The following is a 21,694-nucleotide window of genomic DNA, read 5'->3' as shown; positions in this document are numbered from 1 at the left end:
CTGGCCTTGACCAATGGAGGCAGATGTCTGAATGCCCAAACGGCCAGGGGGGTGATTCTGAGAGATGTGTTTCACTCAGGGTTTTGTGTCTCTAAGAGGGTCAGAATTGCATGATGGGGAGAAAATGCAAATTAAGCCTGCCAGATTTTCTTGAATAACTCTGGAACCGACGCTCTGATCTTTCTGAAATTGTCATCGCTTATCCAAGAAGTGAGCATGGGCTTTACAACGAAACCATCCATGAGTCTCTACGACCTCGGGAAGTGGGTGAAATTGACATTTTTGTGTATTTTTATAGGTTTTTAAGTGTCAAAGGTAGGGATGTCACAATATATCGTCCCACAATATATCGCGATATCAAAACGTGACAATATGTATCGTTGAGATTAAATCTCATATCGTGAGAAAAAGAAGCTGAACATGGTGGCACTGATCTGCATCTGATTGCATGCTCGCTCTCCTTTTCATTGCTTTGTTTGAACAGACGAGGGACGTTACAGACACGGAGGATGAAAATGGTGAAATCACTCAAATTAGCGTGGAGGATGCCCCCTCAACTTACAAATCGATTGCAAAAAAATATTGTTAAAATATTGTATCGTATCGTTATCGTGAACCCAATATCGTGTATCGTATCGTATCGTGAACTGAATGTATCGTGACACCCCTAGTCAAAGGTGTAATAATTATTTATCCCTAAACAGTAGATGGGTGGGGTTACTCCCCTAAGGCTTTGCAGATGGGGCGGTTCACTTGGGATCAATTGACCTATCGCTAAGCCACGCCCCGAACGCAGACGAGCCAATCACAGCGCGTGCAGCTCACAATACACTCGGACATTCTCAGCTTAGAGCTCCATAGAGAAGCACTAGAAAACGCGAGTTTCCTCTGGTTTTATACATTTATAAGTTGAAAAAATGGTCAAAACGATATGCATGGGGGTAAATGCAACATTACGAGGTATCCTGGGAGGCCAGGCAATTGATAATATTAAACTAGTAAATGTAGATCCACTCACATCCACAATGCTACTGTTTTGGAGTTAAATCTGCGATCGTGGTGAGTGACAGCGAGATGTGTGTGTGTGTGTGTGTGTGTGTGTCTCTGTGTGTGTGTGTGTGTGTGTGTGTGTGTGTGTGTGTGTGTATGTGTGTGCGTGTGTGTGTGTGTGTGTGGGGGGGGCGGGGGGGGGGTTATGCCCCCGGACGCCCCAAGCGGGTCCGAGGTCAGCCACATTCTCATTGGGGGCTGAGCACCCTAAAGGTCGGGGCCCAGTTGCACAAAGTACCTTAGGTTAAGATTTCCCTCAGGGTCCGAGTTAAGATGTCCATAAAATAGAATTTGCTGTACAAAACACCCTTAAATCTTGTGCTTATGTTTTTCCTAAAATGTTTAACCTCCTGGCCTGACCATGAAGGAACGACGAGCGAGGATGGCTAAAACGAGGAGGACAAACGTGTGTGTGTGAGTGAGACAGGGTTTGTCCGTCCGGTTTAATAAAATACATTTAGTAGCGAGTAGCGACGGTCCACTGATGATAAATCTTGGCCGCTGCTTCTTCAAAATAATATGAAATATCCTTAAAAATGTCATGAGGTCACAATGACATGGCTCTGCAGAGAGCTTTTATTTTGACTGAGATACATGTGTGGAAGCAACAAAACTCATAGGTGGAAAACAGCAACAGTTGTATGTTTTGGAGGAATTGACAATGATCAAAAACATGCGGTCGTCACGCACGACTAAAGTAGAAACCACTTAGCGGATGGAGAAGCTTTTCACTACAGTCTGCCACACTGTAGTGAGCAGTCATGCTCACAAGAACGGAGTGGACGCAGGATCTCAATATATTCAATATATATCACTGATGTGACATCAAAGTAAGTTTACGTTCAGAACTACTCTCATACATTAGTGTTTAGACCCGAAACATGACTCACAGTGTTATCTCATTTGTGTGTGTTGAGAGAGAGAGAGAGAGAGAGAGAGAATTGTGTGTGTGTGTCAGAGAGAGGGAAAGAGGGAGAGAGTGTCACTCAACAATGTCTTGCAAATACATTTTTTTTGTGAATGCCATATTTGATGAGCTGTGGGAGCCGTGTCAAATCACATGAGGAAAGCTGTGAATGGATCTTACCTGAGAGTCTCCAGTCTGCAGTGTGGACTCTGCAGTCCAGCAGACACCAGCTTTATCCCTGAATCGTGAAGCTCGTTGTTACTCAGGTCGAGCTCTCTCAGACTGGAGGACTGGGAGCTGAGAACTGAGGCCAGAGCTTCACAGCTTCTCTCTGACAGCTGACAGCCACTCAGTCTGCATGAGAATTAGTGATGGAGACAAACAACTTTAAAATGTTTTCCATTTAGCACTCATAAATGATAAACCACTTTTTGTGTTTTCAAGTATAGGTGGTGCTATGCCAAATAGCATTAAATTAGGCACTGCACTCTGTCAGGTTCCCAGCAGTGCAATCCCCAAGTTTGAAGTCAATCGGAAGAACGGTTCTTGAGATAAACTACTTTCTGTGTTGCCAGTAGGTGGCGCTTTGCCAAATTGCAAATGATTTCAGCACTGCACTCCATCAGGCCCCCCTAAGCGCACTCCCCAAGTTTGATACATTAGTAATACAATTTACAATTAAGTTAAATTCAATTAAAGTGCCGTATTCTCATGATGCACCATGGATTTCTAACCAAATGACTCAATGCAGCTCATTGGCTATTGTTGTCATTCAATTATCATTAACCATTTATTTAGTCATCTGTTGTTTGCCTAACATTATGTAATGATTAGTGGTCATGATTGTGAACGTTCACGTTACTGTGATTACTAGCGACATATCCCACAGTGTGCTGTGAAATGATAACCTCACTGTGCAGTGAAAATCACTGAGCAGCACCCAACGTGGTAACACTTTATAATAACTATACACTATAAAGTATTAATAAACCATTAGTAAATACATAATTCATCATGAATTCATCATTTATAAAGCATTATTCATACATCACTAAGCATTAGTAACACAGTTATAAACATTTTATTCCTGATTAATAACCTAATCTCTAATGTGTTTAATGATTGTATTCTCATACTTTGTAAATGATAGATGCACCATTTATAAATACGTATTATATTAATTACAAACCATTTACCGTACTTAGGAGTTGTTAATGATTCATAAGATCATTTAGAACGTGTAAGTAAATGATTAAACAACGTATGTACATTCATGTGTACATTTGTGCATGATTTGGACATGGTTAGTGAGTGTTAATATATGGTTTATAAACACTTATTGATACTCAAACTCATGATTAATTAAGGTAGTTACTAGTCATTAGTTAAGTATTTCATGTGAGCTCATCTAAAGTGAGGACTATCTATGCCTTATAAAGCATGTAATAAATGAGATAGGAGGTCTGGGCTGGCCTTGACCAATGGAGGCAGATGTCTGAATGCCCAAACGGCCAGGGGGGTGATTCTGAGAGATGTGTTTCACTCAGGGTTTTGTGTCTCTAAGAGGGTCAGAATTGCATGATGGGGAGAAAATGCAAATTAAGCCTGCCAGATTTTCTTGAATAACTCTGGAACCGACGCTCTGATCTTTCTGAAATTGTCATCGCTTGTCCAAGAAGTGAGCATGGGCTTTACAACGAAACCATCCATGAGTCTCTACGACCTCGGGAAGTGGGTGAAATTGACATTTTTGTGTATTTTTATAGGTTTTTAAGTGTCAAAGGTAGGGATGTCACAATATATCGTCCCACAATATATCGCGATATCAAAACGTGACAATATGTATCGTTGAGATTAAATCTCATATCGTGAGAAAAAGAAGCTGAACATGGTGGCACTGATCTGCATCTGATTGCATGCTCGCTCTCCTTTTCATTGCTTTGTTTGAACAGACGAGGGACGTTACAGACACGGAGGGTGAAAATGGTGAAATCACTCAAATTAGCGTGGAGGTGCCCCCTCAACTTACAAATCGATTGCAAAAAAATATTGTTAAAATATTGTATCGTATCGTTATCGTGAACCCAATATCGTGTATCGTATCGTATCGTGAACTGAATGTATCGTGACACCCCTAGTCAAAGGTGTAATAATTATTTATCCCTAAACAGTAGATGGGTGGGGTTACTCCCCTAAGGCTTTGCAGATGGGGCGGTTCACTTGGGATCAATTGACCTATCGCTAAGCCACGCCCCGAACGCAGACGAGCCAATCACAGCGCGTGCAGCTCACAATACACTCGGACATTCTCAGCTTAGAGCTCCATAGAGAAGCACTAGAAAACGCGAGTTTCCTCTGGTTTTATACATTTATAAGTTGAAAAAATGGTCAAACGATATGCATGGGGGTAAATGCAACATTACGAGGTATCCTGGGAGGCCAGGCAATTGATAATATTAAACTAGTAAATGTAGATCCACTCATATCCACAATGCTACTGTTTTGGAGTTAAATCTGCGATCGTGGTGAGTGACAGCGAGGTGTGTGTGTGTGTGTGTGTGTGTGTGTGTGTGTGTGTGTGTGTGTGTGTGTGTGTGTGTGTGTGTGTGTGTGTGTGTGTGAGACAGGATTTGTCCGTCCGGTTTAATAAAATACATTTAGTAGCGACGGTCCACTGATGATAAATCTTGGCCTTCAAAATAATATGAAATGTCCTTAAAAATGTCATGAGGTCACAATGACATGGCTCTGCAGAGAGCTTTTATTTTGACTGAGATACATGTGTGGAAGCAACAAAACTCATAGGTGGAAAACAGCGACAGTTGTATGTTTTGGAGGAACTGACAATGATGAAAAACATGCGGTCGTCACGCACGGCTAAAGTAGAAACCACTTAGCGGATGGAGAAGCTTTTCACTACAGTCTGCCACACTGTACTGAGCAGTCATGCTCACAAGAACGGAGTGGACGCAGGATCTCAATATATTCAATATATACATGTATCACTGATGTGACATCAAAGTAAGTTTACGTTCAGAACTACTCTCCTACATTAGTGTTTAGACCCGAAACATGACTGGCAGTGTTATCTCATGTGTGTATGTGTGTGTGTGTGTGTGTCAGAGAGAGAGAGAGAGAGAGAGAGAGTACGGTACTGTGTCTGTGTGTGTGTGCGTGTGTGTGCGTGTGCGTGTGCGTGTGTGTGTGCGTGTGCGCGTGTGCGTGTGCGTGTGGGAGAGAGAGAGGGAAAGAGGGAGAGAGTGTCACTCAACAATGTCTTGCAAATACGTTTTTTTTGTGAATGCCATATTTGATGAGCTGTGGGAGGGCTGGACAGCACAAATTAAAGCAGGATTTTTTTAAATCAACTTCATACTTGCTGAAATGTTATTATCATACATGTGGGTCTCTTCTCCCTGTGTATTCCATACTCTCTGGCTTTACACAAAATATGGAGGAACCCCATCTACTAGTGATGCGCGGGTCACCCAGAACCCGCCGGGTCCCGCGGGCTGGGCCGCCCCGCAGGCGGGCTGGGTTGGCAAATTATGAAAATATCTTGGGTGCGGGCGGGGCAGGCTCAGAACGTGACAAAGCAACATTATTAAATAATTTAGAGCAGTGAAACACGCAGAGTAATTAACCTTAAAGACGTGAACTCTCTCTCACACACAATCAGACAGACTCCTGCTGCACTCTCTATAGCCTACATGGAGTAAAGAAACGCTTCAATGAGGTAGCCTATGTGCTCTCAAAACAAACATTTTGGAAGGATTATTCGCTGTAATTATTATTTGAAGTGTCCATATAATGCCACTGCAGATTTTCTGTTGTGGACTCGACTGTGATCTATTTGTCAACTTTACTGCAACATGAGTAGGCTGTGGACAATTGAGAGCTCATGAGGTAATTAAAAGAAATCAGACAGCGAGTCTAGCCGTATCTGCAAGCCGTGTGCGCACCTGCTGCACTACTACGTTTAGTAGCCTACTACTGCAACATGGCCAATTGAGAGCGCATGAGGTAATTAAAATAAATGGGGAAGAATAAGAACTGTTTCTGTAGCCTGCCTAGTGCCTACCTCTACCTGCTACCTCCATTTGAAACACTGCGGTCACGCCATCCGCACTTTGGGGAAGTGAATGAATGAATGAATGAATGAAAATGAATGAATGAATGAATGAAAAAATGTATTGGTCACCACCACCACCACCAAGCATACACTTAGGTCATAACCAAAGGTTTGGGGCAGAAGCAAACGCTTATGTAAAGCCCCCCCTTTTCTTACAATTAAAATAAGAAGATCATCATGATCAGACATTTTGGACATTGTCCTTACTTGCCATCAAATAAACAACAAAGGATTGCAAGGAAAAATATCCTAATACAAGAAACAAACAACAACAACAAAAACAAAAAAAGCAAAAATAAACAAATAATACAACAGTCAAAAACCAGTGGGTAGCAAATAACAAAACAAACACAATCCATACATGCATATTCATACATTTTATAATCATTGTTTTATTATTATTATTATTATTATTATTATTATTATTATTATTATTATTATTATTATATATATATACATATACCAATATATATATATATACTTATACATACTTTTTTTTTCTTTATTATTATTATTATTATTATTATTATTATTATTATTATTATTATTATTATTATTATTATTATTATTATTATTATTATTTATTTGTTTATTTCTTTTTTCCCTTTGTCCCCCACATCATTCAGTTACCTAGGAACTAGACTGTAATTTTCCAACATCATGTCTTTATACCTTTTTTTAAAGATCAACACATTCTTACTGGTTTTTAAGTCTTCCGGCAAAGCGTTCCACAACTTCACACCACAGACAGATATGCACCTGCTTTTCATAGCTGTGTTACAGAAGGGTTGTTTCCAATTTTGTTCGCCTCTGAGGGCATAACCCCCCTCTCTTTCTTTGAACATTATTTGTATGTTGGACGGGAGCAGTCCCTTTCTGGCTTTATATACAATCAAAGCTGTTTTTTGATCCACCAAGTCCATAAATTTTAATGTTTTTGACTTTATAAATAATAGATTAGTATGATCATAGAATCCAACATTATTCACTATTCGTATTGCTCTTTTCTGTACTGTACAAACTGACTGTAGTGTGGTTTTGCAAGCATTACCCCAGATCTCAACACAGTAAGTTAAATAAGGTAAAATCAACGTGGAATAAAGAGTGTTCATGGATCTGTGGTTAAGGAAGTGTCTGACTTTGTTCAAAACCCCGATGTTTCTGGAGATTTTGGATCTTACTTTGTTCGCTTGGGATTTCCAACTGAATTTATGGTCTATTACTACCCCCAGGAAAGTGTTTTCGTATACTCTTTCTAAATCAACCCCTCCTATCCTTAAACCTACCTCAGTTATTAAATGTGTTTTGTGTGTCAGTCGCGCTATCTGAAGACCATGGATTAATTGAAGAAAGACCGACATGAAAGCAGCAGCGCAACTCATCCAGAGCAGGCCTAGGCTACAACTGTTGTCGCGCACGGCAGCATGTGAGTGTCTGTGTGTGTGTGTGTGTGTGTGTGTGTGAGAGAGAGGGGGGAGAGAGACAGAGTTATTAGCTACTTTGCACACCTTGGAAGCTCTGCTGTGCTCCTCCTGAGTCCGGAGACATATTACATTAAATTGGCCGTTGCGGGCTGCTGGGTTGGGCTGGGTTAGGAATTTTCAGATATTTTAACGGGCTGGGCGGGGCGGGCTGGCTCCAATGACGGGTTGGGTTGGGGCGGGCCTTAAAAAACCCTGACCCGCGCATCACTACCATCTACTAATTCAATATTTGCTTCATTTGAACTTTGCGTGTTTGTGTAACATTACATATCGTCGCTGTCCGATGAAAACCACTTATCTCCAAAACAGCAACTTTTCAGGAAATGAAAAAACCCTCTGCTCTTAAAATACTGGACACCATGTCATCAAAGTTGGCACGTCTTCATTATAGACGTTACATTTGTAATATCTGTCGTTACAATATTAAAGGCCCAATCCGTCAAAACTCACTATTACTGACGCCGGTGGCCGTTAGTATAACTGCAGGCAGCGTGTGAACGAGCTGACGCGCGGGCACCATACTCGCACGCGCACAAGCAGTTGCCTTGCAACAGCAGAGCTGTTCGTTGCCTTGTAACGTTAACTCATAAAAGTCACTTGAAAACGGCAACCTGGACAATTTATCGGTCAGATCAGCCTCGAGATGCCCAGGAAGGATTCTGGATGAATTAGGGGACGTTATTGTGGCATGTTTGGTCGTGTTTTGGCTTGCGTTGGCTGCGGGCAAGTCGATACTCATGTTAGCAAAAGCCAGGAAATAGCCTGCTCCCCCTGTATGTACGGTAATGCCGGGAGTTGACCAAACTGAACAATCAAACAATGTTTCATAAGCATAACAGTAACGTTAGGCATATTTAGGACTGTTAAATTCATTATCCACACAAGACGGTAACGTTATTAGTGGGGCTGGTGGTAATTTCTATAAATGTAAATTAATATTAGTTAGCCGCGATTAGCATCAAGCTAACGTTAGGCCTAGTATGTGCAGTCCCACTGCAGTCAGAGCCTGCTGGCTGCGGGAAGTGGATACTCATGTTAGCACAAGCAAGGAAATAGCCTGCTCCCCCTGTATGTACGGTACCGTCAAACAATGTACCGTAAACATAACAGACAGTAGGCTAACGTTAGGCATATTTCCGACTGTTAGATTCATTATCAACACAAGACAGTAACGTTATTAGTGGGGCTGGTGGTCATTTCTATAAATATAGCTAAATCTATTAGTTAGCCGCGTATAGCATCAAGCTAACGACTCACCACCGCAGCTAAATGCAGTCAAACAATAATGTTCCATGACCATAAGCATAACGGTAGTAACGTTAGGGCTGCATTACTTCACACAAGATGGTAATGTTAGCAGAGTTTCTGACCAGGTGGTCAGATACTTGTACTACGGAGTGACAGTAAAAATCTTGAATCTTGAAAATCCATTAGCAAGCAGCTAACGTTATCTGGTCAAAACCACATTACAGTAGCTACAAGCAGCAAGTTCCCTTCATGAACCGAAAACACAGTCCTGACTCTAGTTTCCCCCCGATGTCGGTCACATTGCTGCTGTCTGGCCAGACGGGCTTCATTAGATAAATATTTATTTATTTAGTCTGGACTTTTTCTGGAGTCTGTGTTGTTGTTTCCTTTAGCTAGCAGCTAGCGACGAGCGTAACGTTAAAAGCTACTTCAGCCATTTCCTGTTAGCAGTCTAGGACAAGAGGCAAGCTCATGAACGCGCGCAGACGTCACATCCTCTAGCTGTGGCGGGAGATGCTATCCACTTGGAAACTGCGGTTTTCCATGTATCTTCTGAACGGCTGGTCGGAGAGAAACGCCCTTGGTCGCCATTTTTAAGTGACGTCAAGGCGCATTCACTCAGTGCCAATAATAAACACTTTGTGCACATTTATTTCTCGCCAGAACCAACGGAATGGGCCTTTAATATATTACCTGAATAAGCTCAAATGATGTTAGAGGATTATCAATCTGAGTTTGATGCACTTTTTCCGCAGTGCGCAGCTCCGCAAAGCCTCCCACGGTCTGGAGCACACGGCCATGCGCACATACCTCCAGCCGGCTCCTCCAGCAGCGACCTCGAGCGCGCTCTCACGCCGAGTTAGAAACAGCGTCTCGGGGGAACAGAGCCTGCCAGTAACGCTAACATTACTCTCCACAGAAATCACTTTGATCTCCACAGTTTAAATGAGTTTGCAGCCCAGGGACATTTTTTTTTTTTTTTTTATCTATTCATGTCAGACAATGTCAGAAACAAAAAAAGAAAATCACTGAGCAGCACCCAACGTGGTAACACTTTATAATAACTATACACTATAAAGCATTAATAAACCATTAGTAAATACATCATTCATCATGGATTCATCATTTATAAAGCATTATTCATACATCACTAAGCATTAGTAACACAGTTATAAACATTTTATTCCTGATTAATAACCTAATTTCTAATGTGTTTAATGATTGTATTCTCATACTTTGTAAATGATAGATTCACGATTTATAAATACATATTATTGCCATTCCCAAGTTCGTTAAAGCGATATCTCAAGAACGGCTTGATGGAATTTCTGCCAATTTGGCTCAAACGTCGACTTGGGCGCAAGGATGAACGGATTACATTTTGGTGATCAAAGGTCAAGGTCACTGTGACCTCTCGAATGCCATTTTCAAGCTTGTTAACGCAATATCTCAGGAATGCCTTGATGGAGTTTCTTCGAATTTGCCTCAAAACGTCTACTTGGACTCAAGGATGAACTGATTACATTTTGGTAGTCAAAGTTCAAGGTCACTGTGACCTCACACACCCAATTTCCAAGCTCTGTAACGCAACATCTCAGGAGCGCCTTGACGGAATTTCTTCCAATTTGCCTCAAATGGCGATTTGGACTCAAGAATGAACTAATGGTGGAGGCATAAGTCTGCGTTGCATTCGTACTAGTTTGTTATGTCATTCTGTTACGTTATGTCTTGTCATGTCTGTCAGGAGTATTTGTTCCTCACCTGTGAGCTTTTAAGGTGTTGGGTAGGCTGTGAAAATGAATTGTCCTTCTGAGATAAATAAAGTCATCTGAATCTGAATCTGAATCCAAGGAGAGGAAACAATGAAATGTCCTCATGGAAAGTAATTCACATAGACTAGGAAGTCTTGGTAAATATTGGATTCACAATTGGTTTTAAAATTACATGAACAGAGATAATCCTCTACATGATATATGTGTTTATGTGAGCTGTACATCATCCAGCTTATTACACGGTTACTAACTAAATAAATCAAAATGTAACTATGAGATGCAACTCCCATTGTTAATTTGATTATTAAAGAAACAGCATTTACTGGACTTCGTTCTGCAGATTGATATGACCCACGGCCTCCAGAGTGTGTAATCAGAATTGTCTGTTATAAGCAATGGTCTGATATACAGAAATAACAGACTGTAGAATGCTGTGATCGACCAATCAGAATCAAGCATTCAACAAAGCCGTGTGATAATTGCTGATAGTAACGTGTATGTAAAGCAGGATTTAAATGGTCGTCTGTTGAACACGAAGAGGAATACTCACCTGAGAGTCTCCAGTCTGCAGTGTGGACTCTTCAGTCCAGCAGAGATCAGCTTCACACCTGCATGTTTCAGGATGTTGTCACTCAGGTCCAGCTCTCTCAGACTGGAGGACTGGGAGCTGAGCACTGAGGCCAGAGCTTCACAGCTTCTCTCTGACAGCTGACAGCCACTCAGCCTGAAGAAGAATTGGTGAGAGAGATATACAACACATTTGAAAATGTATATATATTTTATTTAATATATTTGATCTACCCAGTTATTAACCTACAGAGCTTTATTGGAGGCTTTGACCACTGGCAGCAGCCTCAGAAGAGCCTTGTCTGAAGCAGAGTATTTCTTCAGGTCAAACTCGTCCAGCTCTTCTTCTGATGACAGTAAGATGAAGACCAGAGCCGACCACTGAGCAGGGGAGATTTTGACTGTAGAGAGACTTCCTGATCTCAGGTACTGTTGGATCTCCTCCACTAGAGAATGGTCATTCAACTCATTCAGACAGTGGAACAGATTGATGTTTGTCTCTGCAGAGGGATTCTTCTTGATCTTCTTCTTGATGTACTGGACTGTTTCCTGATTGGTCTGTGAGCTACTTCTTGTCTGTGGCAGCAGGCCTCGTAGGAGAGCCTGATTGGTCTCCAGTGAAAGGCCCAGGAGGAAGCGGAGGAACAAGTCCAGATGTCCATTTGGACTCATTAAGGCCTTGTCCACAGCACTCTGGTAGAGATATTTTACTGCTGATCTGGGTCTGAGTAGCCTAGACAACCTGGAGGCTTCTGACAGTGGATTGACACCAGTGTTGATGAATGAGACCATGACATGAACAGCAGCCAGAAACTCTTGAATGCTCAGATGGACAAAGCAGAAGACCTGGTCCTGGTACATCCCACACTCCTCTTTTTTAAAGATTTGTGTGAACACTCCTGAGTAAACTGAGGCTGCTTTGATATCAATACCACACTGTTTCAGGTCTTCTTCATAGAAGATCAGGTGGCCTTCCTCCAGCTTCTCAAAAGCCAGTTTTCCCAGAGAGAGAATCATGTCGCTGCTCTGTGTCCAGTGCGGATCTGTTTCAGTTTTCCCATGATACTTGACGTTCTGCAATTTGGACTGAACCACCAGGAAGTGGATGTACATCGCAGTCAGGGTCTTGGGCAGGTTTTCTGTGTCACGAGTGTTCAACAGATGCTTCAGAACTTTAGCAGTGATCCAGCAGAACACTGGGATGTGGCACATGTTGTGGAGGGTTCGTGAATTCTTGATGTGGGAGACAATTATGCTGGCCTGCTCATCATCTCTGAATCTCTTCCTGAAGTAGTCTTCTTTCTGTTGGTCATTGAAGCCTCTCACCTCTGTTACCAGGTCAACATACTCAGGAGGAATCTGACTGGCTGCTGCAGGTCGTGTGGTTATCCAGATGTGAGCAAGGCGAAGCAGATTCCCCTTGATGAGGTTTGTCAGCAACACATCCACTGAGGTCGACTCTGTAACATCATCCAGGAACTCATTGTTCTTGAAGTCTAGAGGAAGTCGACACTCATCCAGACCATCAAAGATGAACATCACTGGGAATTTGTCAAACCTGTAGATTCCTGCTTTTTTGGTCTCAGGAAAGAAGTGGTGAAGAAGTTTCACCAAGCTGAACTGTTTCTCTTTCAGCAGATTCAACTCTCGGAAAGTGATTGGAAATATGAATTGCATATCCTGGTTGGCTTTGTCTTCAGCCCAGTCCAGAGTGAGCTTCTGTGTTAAGACTGTTTTCCCAATGCCAGCCACTCCCTTTGTCAGCACTGTTCTGGTTGGTTTATCTCTTCCAGGTAAGGGTTTAAAGATGTCTTCATTTTTGATTGTGTTTTCTGGGCTCAGTGGTTTCCTGGATGCCGTTTCAATCTGTCTGACTTCATGTTCGTTGTCGGCCTCTCCAGTCTCTTCCTCTGTGAGGAAGAGCTCTGTGAAGATCTCATTCAGAAGTACCAACTTTTCTGAGTTTGTGATTCCCTCAAACAAACGTCTAAAGTTCTTCTTCAAGGTGGATTTGTGTTCACTCTGGCACTCGGCAAGCATCTCTGAATGAACAGACAACAATGAGAGAATGGTATAGTAATTATGAGTAATGCTAAGATTTCCTGTTAAATGTCCATATTCTAAACATGAATTTATTTAGTCAGCTCATCCTGGCGTTTAATGGAGTTGAAGGTATAAGCTGTTGTACAGTCAGTTATTATTACTCAACAGGGAGTTAGGGTTAGGGTCATGTAACAGGGAGTTACATGCAACCAATCAGATTCTCTAAAGACACTTTTCCACTGTGCTGATAATTCCCACAAACTGTGCTTTATTGTTTGTGTTGGCAACTTTTGTGTTGAACAAGCAGATACTTTCTATACTAAAATGGCAGCCTGCCCCTCTTCACAAATCTATTGTCTGAACATAGGCTAATAAAAGTAGACTCACACTCTATATACATTTCATTTAGGGCTGTCAATCGATTAAAATATTTAATCGCTATTAATTGCATGATTCTCCATAGTTAATCACGATTAATCGCAAATTAATCACACTCTTTTTTTAAATCGGTTCTAAATCTTTAAATGGCGGTACCTTAAATCTGGTATTTTCTTGTGCCAGTTAACAACACTTGAGAGCTTTGTTCAAATATGCACTGTTGCATGGGTAGTATTATTATTAGCTATTATCATTAGTATGGGTAAGTATTTGGCCATTGGTATTGTTATTATTGCTACTAGTTACTGGGAATACGCATCTCTGTCTTAGTCTACTCTCTCTCAGTCTCTCTCAAATATATATTATATACATATATATATTATATATATATATATATATATATATATAGTTATATATATAATCATGAGAGACCTGTGGGTAAAGTTTAACAAGCGAGCTTTATTCACGAATGGCATGGCGGTTAGTTCTATGGCATGAAATGGCATGGCAACTAATTCTATTGGCATGGCAGCATGACAACTGATTCTTTGGCGTAATGACTCCGTGGTAAGATGACTCTCTTCTTGTGGTGAGAGGAGGGGCATCTACTCAGACTAGGATAGAGAACCCCCCCCCCCCCCCCGTAGGGGATTCTTCAGGAGTCAAGACGTTGGTGTGGGGACTGGGGAGGTGGGTGGGGCGAAACACAGCTTCAGAGGAGGGGATATACGACCTGCCCAGGTACAGCGACCATGGAGGTGAAGGCCATGGTCGCTGTACCTGGGCAGGTCGTATCCCCTCCTCTGAAGCTGTGTTTCGCCCCACCCACCTCCCCAGTCCACCACCAACGTCTTGACTCCTGAAGAATCCCCTACGGGGGGGGGGGGGGGGGGTTCTCTATCCTAGTCTGAGTAGATGCCCTCCTCTCACCACAAGAAGAGAGTCATCTTACCACGGAGTCATTACGCCAAAGAATCAGTTGTCATGCTGCCATGCCATAGAATTAGTTGCCATGCCATTTCATGCCATAGAACTAACCGCCATGCCATTCGTGAATAAAGCTCGCTTGTTAAACTTTACCCACTGGTCTCTCATGATTATATATATAATATATATATATATATATATATATATATGTATATAATATATATTTGAGAGAGACTGAGAGAGAGTAGACTAAGACTAGTTACTGCGTATTCCCACTAACTAGTAGCAATAATAACAATACCAATGGCCAAATACTTACCCATACTAATGATAATAGCTAATGATAATAGCTACTCCCCATGCAATAGTGTATGTTTGCACAAAGCTCTCAAGTGTTGTTAACTGGCACAAGAAAATGTCAGGTTTAAGGTACCTCGGTTTAAGGTAGATTTACAACAGATCAAATTAATTGTGCGATTAATCGTGATTAACTGTGGACTCACACTATATATAGGCAAAAAGTGTTTTTAAATAATTTTGTCATATATGTCATATCTTACAAATCATTTTATGTGATGCATGCTTGCATAAAGTCCCATTTTATAATTGTCCCATTACTTACCTTCGGGTCTTCGGGTTTTTAATAATCGTTGCAGTAGATCATTCTTGAGGATCTTCCTCAGAACCTCTTTGGTCACCTCCAGAGTGTATTCGCTGTAGGTCTGGAACATGTGATCTACTGTGTCCAGCCTGTCTGCCTTCTCCAGGCGGCTCTTTGGGATGGCTGGGATGTCTAGGATGCCAGTCTGCTGCAGGAACCACTTGAACCTCTTGAACTCGTCATCTCCCAAATCATCCAAAGTTCCCAAGAGCAGCTCTACAGGTGTCGCCATCGTTGCTCCCTGATGAGAAGACATTAGGATTAGTTGACCATACTATTGATCCTGTAACTGTGAGCTTGCAGATAATAGCGCCCTCATCTGACTGGCAGTTCTCACTTTTGAATGGCTCCGGTTCCAGGAAGTGAATTTCCCATTCATTCGTTTCAGAACATTCTTATAAAGTTTTAATCCTGGAAGCAAGCCAACCAGCTAAGATATGAATCATGACTATGAAACAACAACAACAAAAGGGGGGTAAATGGCAAATGTTTTATTTTTATTGTTTGCAGTTTTCTCTTCTTTTTTCTTCTTCTCTATTGTGTGGCTCATAATACTGTCAATTAGTGGTGTAAAATTAATTTGCGGTTTATACTGCAGTGCTTATATATCGTTCCTCCACAGAGGTGCTAAATTGAGTCGAGTCAGGTAGTCTAAGTAATAATCATGATAGTAATAATATAATAAGAATCCCTGTGTGTGAGCGAGCAAATTCTGTTGGGCCACATATGCCATTTTACGTGCGACCGTGCAGAGCCGGATTTTTAATTAGGGACGATTAATGTTTGAAAGTCCAAATGCCAAAAATGTCACAGGAAGGACAAAACCCTACATGCTCCCCTGTAAAACTGCTCAACACCCCCGGGTGTGCTGTTGTTTTCCTATGGGCAGAGCGCTGCTCTCCATGGGAAAACAATGGTACAGCAGCAGTGCTACACTTAGCGTCACAAAATAAAATAAATACACAGCGTTCAAATTTGCCACCGAGCGCTGCGCTCCAAGTTCAAATTATTTCAACTTTGACCTTGTTACCGCTGACCTTTATTTATTTATTTCTTTATTTATTTCTTTATTTCGGTCATGGGCAATTAAAACATTTCATAAAATAAAACAAAAAAGTACAAACAAAACAGCACAAGGCTGATAGACCGAAAAGGTGTAGGCTGAAGCTATAGCTTATAGCGCCTACCCTTCTTACTTAAACAAGCTATACAACAGAAAAATGATTAACGAATAATCAATTATAAACAAAAACAGAGACAATAATACTCAAATTCAAATAATTACAAAATTGACAATTACACTGCATATACATTGCATTACCCGAATATGCACATATACCGGTACACATATATATATACATATATATACATAGGATATCTTAATAATTATTATCATTATAATCATTATTATAACCACCATAATCACTTTCATAATTATATTTCATTACAATATACAATACAATACAATACAATATATACAATATACAACCGTCCAGAAATTAATATACACCATACACAGATTATATATAACTCAATATTGTTACTATAACTCTTCCTCCCTATACCTCATAATAATGCATTTTTTATATTTCTTTTTGAACTGGATCACACTTGAACATTGCTGTAGCTCCACATCCATACCGTTCCATAGCTTAACTCCACATACTGAGATACAGTATGATTTTAATGTCGTCCGAGCTCTTTGGGTTTTTAAATTTAACTCCCTCCTGAGGCAATAACCCCCCTCTCTATCAGAGAACATCGCCTGGATATTTCCAGGGAGTTGATTATTCCTGGCTTTATACATTATAATCGCAGTTTTATATTCTATAATTTCCATTAATTTTAAAAGATTTGAATCTAGAAAAAGTATGTTAGTATGATCACGATATCCAGCATAGTTTATTATCCTTATAGCTCTTTTTTGAAGGATGGTTATTGCATGAAGTGAAGTTTTATAGGTATTTCCCCAAATCTCTGAGCAATAATTTAAGTATGGTAAGTACTTTCATGAGTGCATGACACATGTGGAAGGAACCTGGGTCCAGAGATGGGAAGTAACAAAGTACAATACTTCATTACTGTACATTACTGATTTTTCGGGTATCTGTACTGCTGAGTATTTATTTTTCTGACAAGTTTTTACTTTTACTCCCTACATTTTAACACAAGTATCTGTACTTTCTACTCCTTACATTTTCAAAACAAGCTTGTTACTTAAGTTTGAATGCACGACAACAACGATTAAAGAAAGACAGAGAAGAAACGGGGCAGAATGAATAGAGATAGCTCATTCCAGGCTCCGCCAATAGTATGGAATGGCACTCGTGCGGCCCCCTAAATGTCAGCTTGTGATTGGCTCTCTGTCAATGTTACGAAACTTCATTGGCTAGACAGTCTCCTAAGGGGGCGTTGACATAACCTGGAAAAAAAGTGCACAGTCCACCCACCAGACCACATCATGTATCGATGTATCAGAACCACACACCAAACGTGAGAACGCTGCCATAAGAGAGACGAGAGATGGACACTCGGTCGCGCTGAGAAATTGCGTCTGTGAATAGTGATGTTCATGTCAGCCAGAGGAACCAGCAACATGAGCGATGCCGCTGAAAGTGAGGTTGAAGTTGTCAACACTGCAGACTCGAACGAGCCAGACGCTCTGGCAGTGTAGCTTTTTCTTTCAACTCTCTTGTTTACTCGGCGTAATAGTTGTCTGATCAGACACTAGAGAAAGAAACACAGGACAAGCAGGGTATAGTTACATCTTGTCTTGTGTTTTCAAAACTCAGTGTTTGTATCCAGAGGCTTCAATAAAGTAGGAGACACCTTGTATCCAACAGTTAAACTTTTGTGATTAACGATTTGCATATTCATATACCTGCAAATATGAATGAGGGAGGAATAGATTTTTTTTTTTGTCATTTTAAGGATTTGAATGGGATAATTTGACTGTTTTTGTGGAAAAACTACAGCACAGAGTTTTAAGATGTATAAAAACACGTTTGTAGGGGATATTTTAAGTTCAATAGTCTTCAAATTATATTATTAATATATGATGTGAGGTTCAGTTACATTTAGCTTTGCACAGAAACATCCGGTAAAAATACTTTTTACTTTTACTCATTGAGTATATTTTATAGCCTGTACTTTTTTACTTTTAATTGAGTAAATAGTTGAATCAGTACTTCTACTTTTACCAAAGTCGTTTTTTTACACAAGTAACTGTGGAAGACCGGGGATAGTTGTAACATGGGTCAGTTGTAACACTTTCCATTCCTCCAATCAGGAGCAAGTTATGAATCACCTGATTCACTCTGCACATGCTCAGTTTAGTCCTTAGTCCACATGTGAGGAAGTAGCAGCCTGTGGCAGATATAGCCAATGTTAGGAGGAAAAAACTAATTTTGACGTAAGAAAGTATATATTTTTACTTAATTTATTTTTTTGATAGCATTGCCTGCTTTGTAGTTAAACTCATCAAACTTAACTCATTTTAATTATGTGTCTATGTAGCTATTTTACATGCAAATTGTTAGTGCTAATGTTTTAGCTGGTAGCTGTAAGGTAAGCTACTTCATAGAGACAGTCTGCATGTCTTGGAACGCCCACAAAATGTTAAACGGCTGGCGCGCGTGTGGGGTAAAACCGGCGATATATCTCATGGGCTGACTCACCAAAAGACGGTGCTGCGGCTCTAAACTACATGTTTGGGGGTCTAGAGCAGAACACAAGACGTCTGCTCAGATGTGCGTTTACTGCGGTGGTTAAATACCCGATCGTGTCTGCCTGGGCTGGGCTATCAGCTAAATTCTAACTTTGCTGAATGGATAGAACGGGGGTTTTTACCCCACCCTGACCACGCCCCCAGTCACGCTGAGCCAGCTATTGTGGGCGTTCCTAGGGCCTGTATGGACGTTCCCAGACATGCGGACTGTCTCTATGGCTACAAGTGTCTGGGTCAGTTGTAACACATGAACAAATCGTACAAACTACCCCAAGCAAATGTGTAATTGTATTTATGTTTTCTTTGAAGTTCAGTATGACTCAGTCTTGGCAGAGAAAGACTGACTGTACAAAATAGTGACTCCCTGGACTTCAACTCCCATGATCCTCCTCACCTCACATTTGCCCTTTCCCCTGATTCACTCACCCATGCACACCTGCCAGCACTCCGGACTAATTACATTCAGCCACCTTGTCTGTATTTAAACCCTCAGTATTAGTTACCCTTTGAGAGTGGTATCTTTGTTTGCTCCTTATCATGTGTGCGTAAATGACTTAAGTTTGTTGTATTGTGTTTGGTAATAACCTCATCATGTTACCTGTTTATGTGTTTAGCTATTATGTTGGCTGTAGCAGTGCTGGATTAAGGTTATGTTTGTTTCTACTTTTGCCTTAAGTAATATTTTTCGGACACACTAAAGTTCAGTTGGTGCACATTTGTTCAGTTTAAATGTTAGTGTAGAGCTAGTCTCGACGCCAGACCCATGAGAGTTCTTACGCTGATCTCTCTCTGGGTCTGATACACTATGTTACTGCATGCTGCAGAGCTCTCTCTGGGTCTGATACACTATGTTACTGCATGCTGCAGATCTCTCTCTGGGTCTGATACACTATGTTACTGCATGCTGCAGATCTCTCTCTGGGTCTGATACACTACGTTACTGCATGCTGCAGAGCTCTCTCTGGGTCTGATACACTACGTTACTGCATGCTGCAGATCTCTCTCTGGGTCTGATACACTATGTTACTGCATGCTGCAGATCTCTCTCTGGGTCTGATACACTACATTACTGCATGCTGCAGAGCTCTCTCTGGGTCTGATACACTATGTTACTGCATGCTGCAGAGCTCTCTCTGGGTCTGATACACTACGTTACTGCATGCTGCAGATCTCTCTCTGGGTCACACTACGTTACTGCATGCTGCAGATCTCTCTCTGGGTCTGATACACTATGTTACTGCATGCTGCAGATCTCTCTCTGGGTCTGATACACTATGTTACTGCATGCTGCAGATCTCTCTCTGGGTCTGATACACTATGTTACTGTATGCTGCAGATCTCTCTCTGGGTCTGATACACTATGTTACTGCATGCTGCAGAGCTCTCTCTGGGTCTGATACACTATGTTACTGCATGCTGCAGAGCTCTCTCTGGGTCTGATACACTACGTTACTGCATGCTGCAGATCTCTCTCTGGGTCACACTACGTTACTGCATGCTGCAGATCTCTCTCTGGGTCTAATACACTATGTTACTGCATGCTGCAGATCTCTCTCTGGGTCTGATACACTATGAGGCCATTTACACCTGGCATTAACATGCGTTTTCTGCCATCAGATTGCAATCCGATTGTATTTTATCACTTGAAAGTACAGGTGTAAACACCCCCAAAACGCATTGAAGAAGGATTGCAATCTGATCGGCCAAACCACCTCCGGAGGTGGTCAGGGACGCATTATGACAACATTTAACACAAGTGTAAATGCAATGCGTCCTCTCAAAACGCATTCAGCAACTACCATATGGAAATACATAATCTTCATCTTCTTTGCAGTTTTATGGCGGTTGGCATCCTTAAATGTTGCCTTACCGCCACCTACTGGATTGCTAAAACTACATTGCAAATTACGGAAATACGTCCTCGCACGCCGCGAAAGTTTATCTAGTTAGCACAAAGAAATAACACAGCCAGAGCTAGCGTTACACGCTAACGTTAACAGCAAGGACTAACTAACGCTATGGATGAAGACACTCGTGGATGGAGTCACGAGGAGACCAAGTGTCTGCTTTCAATTTGGTCTGAGGAAAGTATACAAGCTAAACTTGGCAGTGCATATCGCAACCGACCCATTTATTAAGTAGTGGCTAAGAAACTGGCAGAGAATGGCCACAACAGGACCTGGCTACAATGTCAGCGAAAAATTAAACACCTGAAACTGGCTTACAGACAGGCCAAGAACAAGAACAAGAAAAGTAGCAGGGGCAGGGCAACGTGTCCTTTTGATAAAGAAATAGATGCAATGCTGGGTGATCGGCTAGCCTTGTACCAAGATGCTGATTACATTACACTACATCAGATGTAGTGTAATGTAATCAGCGTCTTGGTACAAGGCTAGGTGATCGGCCATCGTTTTGTCCAGGTGAAGGGGACGTCATCGACTCTGAAGATAATAACGCTAGCATGGACTCCACCAACAGTGCCAGTGACAGGACAACGGGAATTAAATTGACATTGTCAATGATAAAGATGGTATGTTGTGATCCTCCCTCAACTTGCTATACCCGTAACCTTAAGGTTAATACATATTTACGCTAGTTTCCCCATTAAACCAGGCTATCGTTAGCTGTAACGTTAAACCAAATTGTCACCGCGACGTGTTTCTCCAGCTGTACTGCCGAGCGCAACTGCGTGTCTCTTCTGGATAGGTTGGGTCGCAGTTTATCGCAAATAAAATCAAATGTTTGACGGCGCATACGCAGATTTGACACCCAGTCTTCATCCTCGAAGGTCCCCAACA

General features: G+C 41.4%; 1 protein-coding gene across 1 annotated transcript in view; it reads right to left on the bottom strand.

Annotated features, from left to right (window-relative positions):
- The window catches only part of LOC310771417 (NLR family CARD domain-containing protein 3-like), a gene marked incomplete at its 3' end in the record, with an annotated part of 53,754 nt that overhangs the window by 5,328 nt on the left and 26,732 nt on the right, over window positions 1-21,694 (bottom strand). The window contains exons 2-5 of the mRNA XM_083664033.1: window positions 15,131-15,410; window positions 11,411-13,202; window positions 11,144-11,317; window positions 2,138-2,311 (exon numbers count right to left, since the gene is read on the bottom strand). Coding sequence (XP_083520159.1) covers window positions 2,138-2,311; window positions 11,144-11,317; window positions 11,411-13,202; window positions 15,131-15,410 — 2,420 coding nt within the window. The remainder of the gene's footprint in view (window positions 1-2,137; window positions 2,312-11,143; window positions 11,318-11,410; window positions 13,203-15,130; window positions 15,411-21,694) is intronic.

The sequence above is a fragment of the Poromitra crassiceps genome, assembly GCF_964638095.1.
Source record: "Poromitra crassiceps genome assembly, contig: HAP1_SCAFFOLD_628, whole genome shotgun sequence".
NCBI lineage: Eukaryota > Metazoa > Chordata > Actinopteri > Beryciformes > Melamphaidae > Poromitra > Poromitra crassiceps.
The sequence above is the reverse complement of the archived record's forward strand: the minus strand, read 5'-3'. Positions and strand labels throughout refer to the sequence as shown.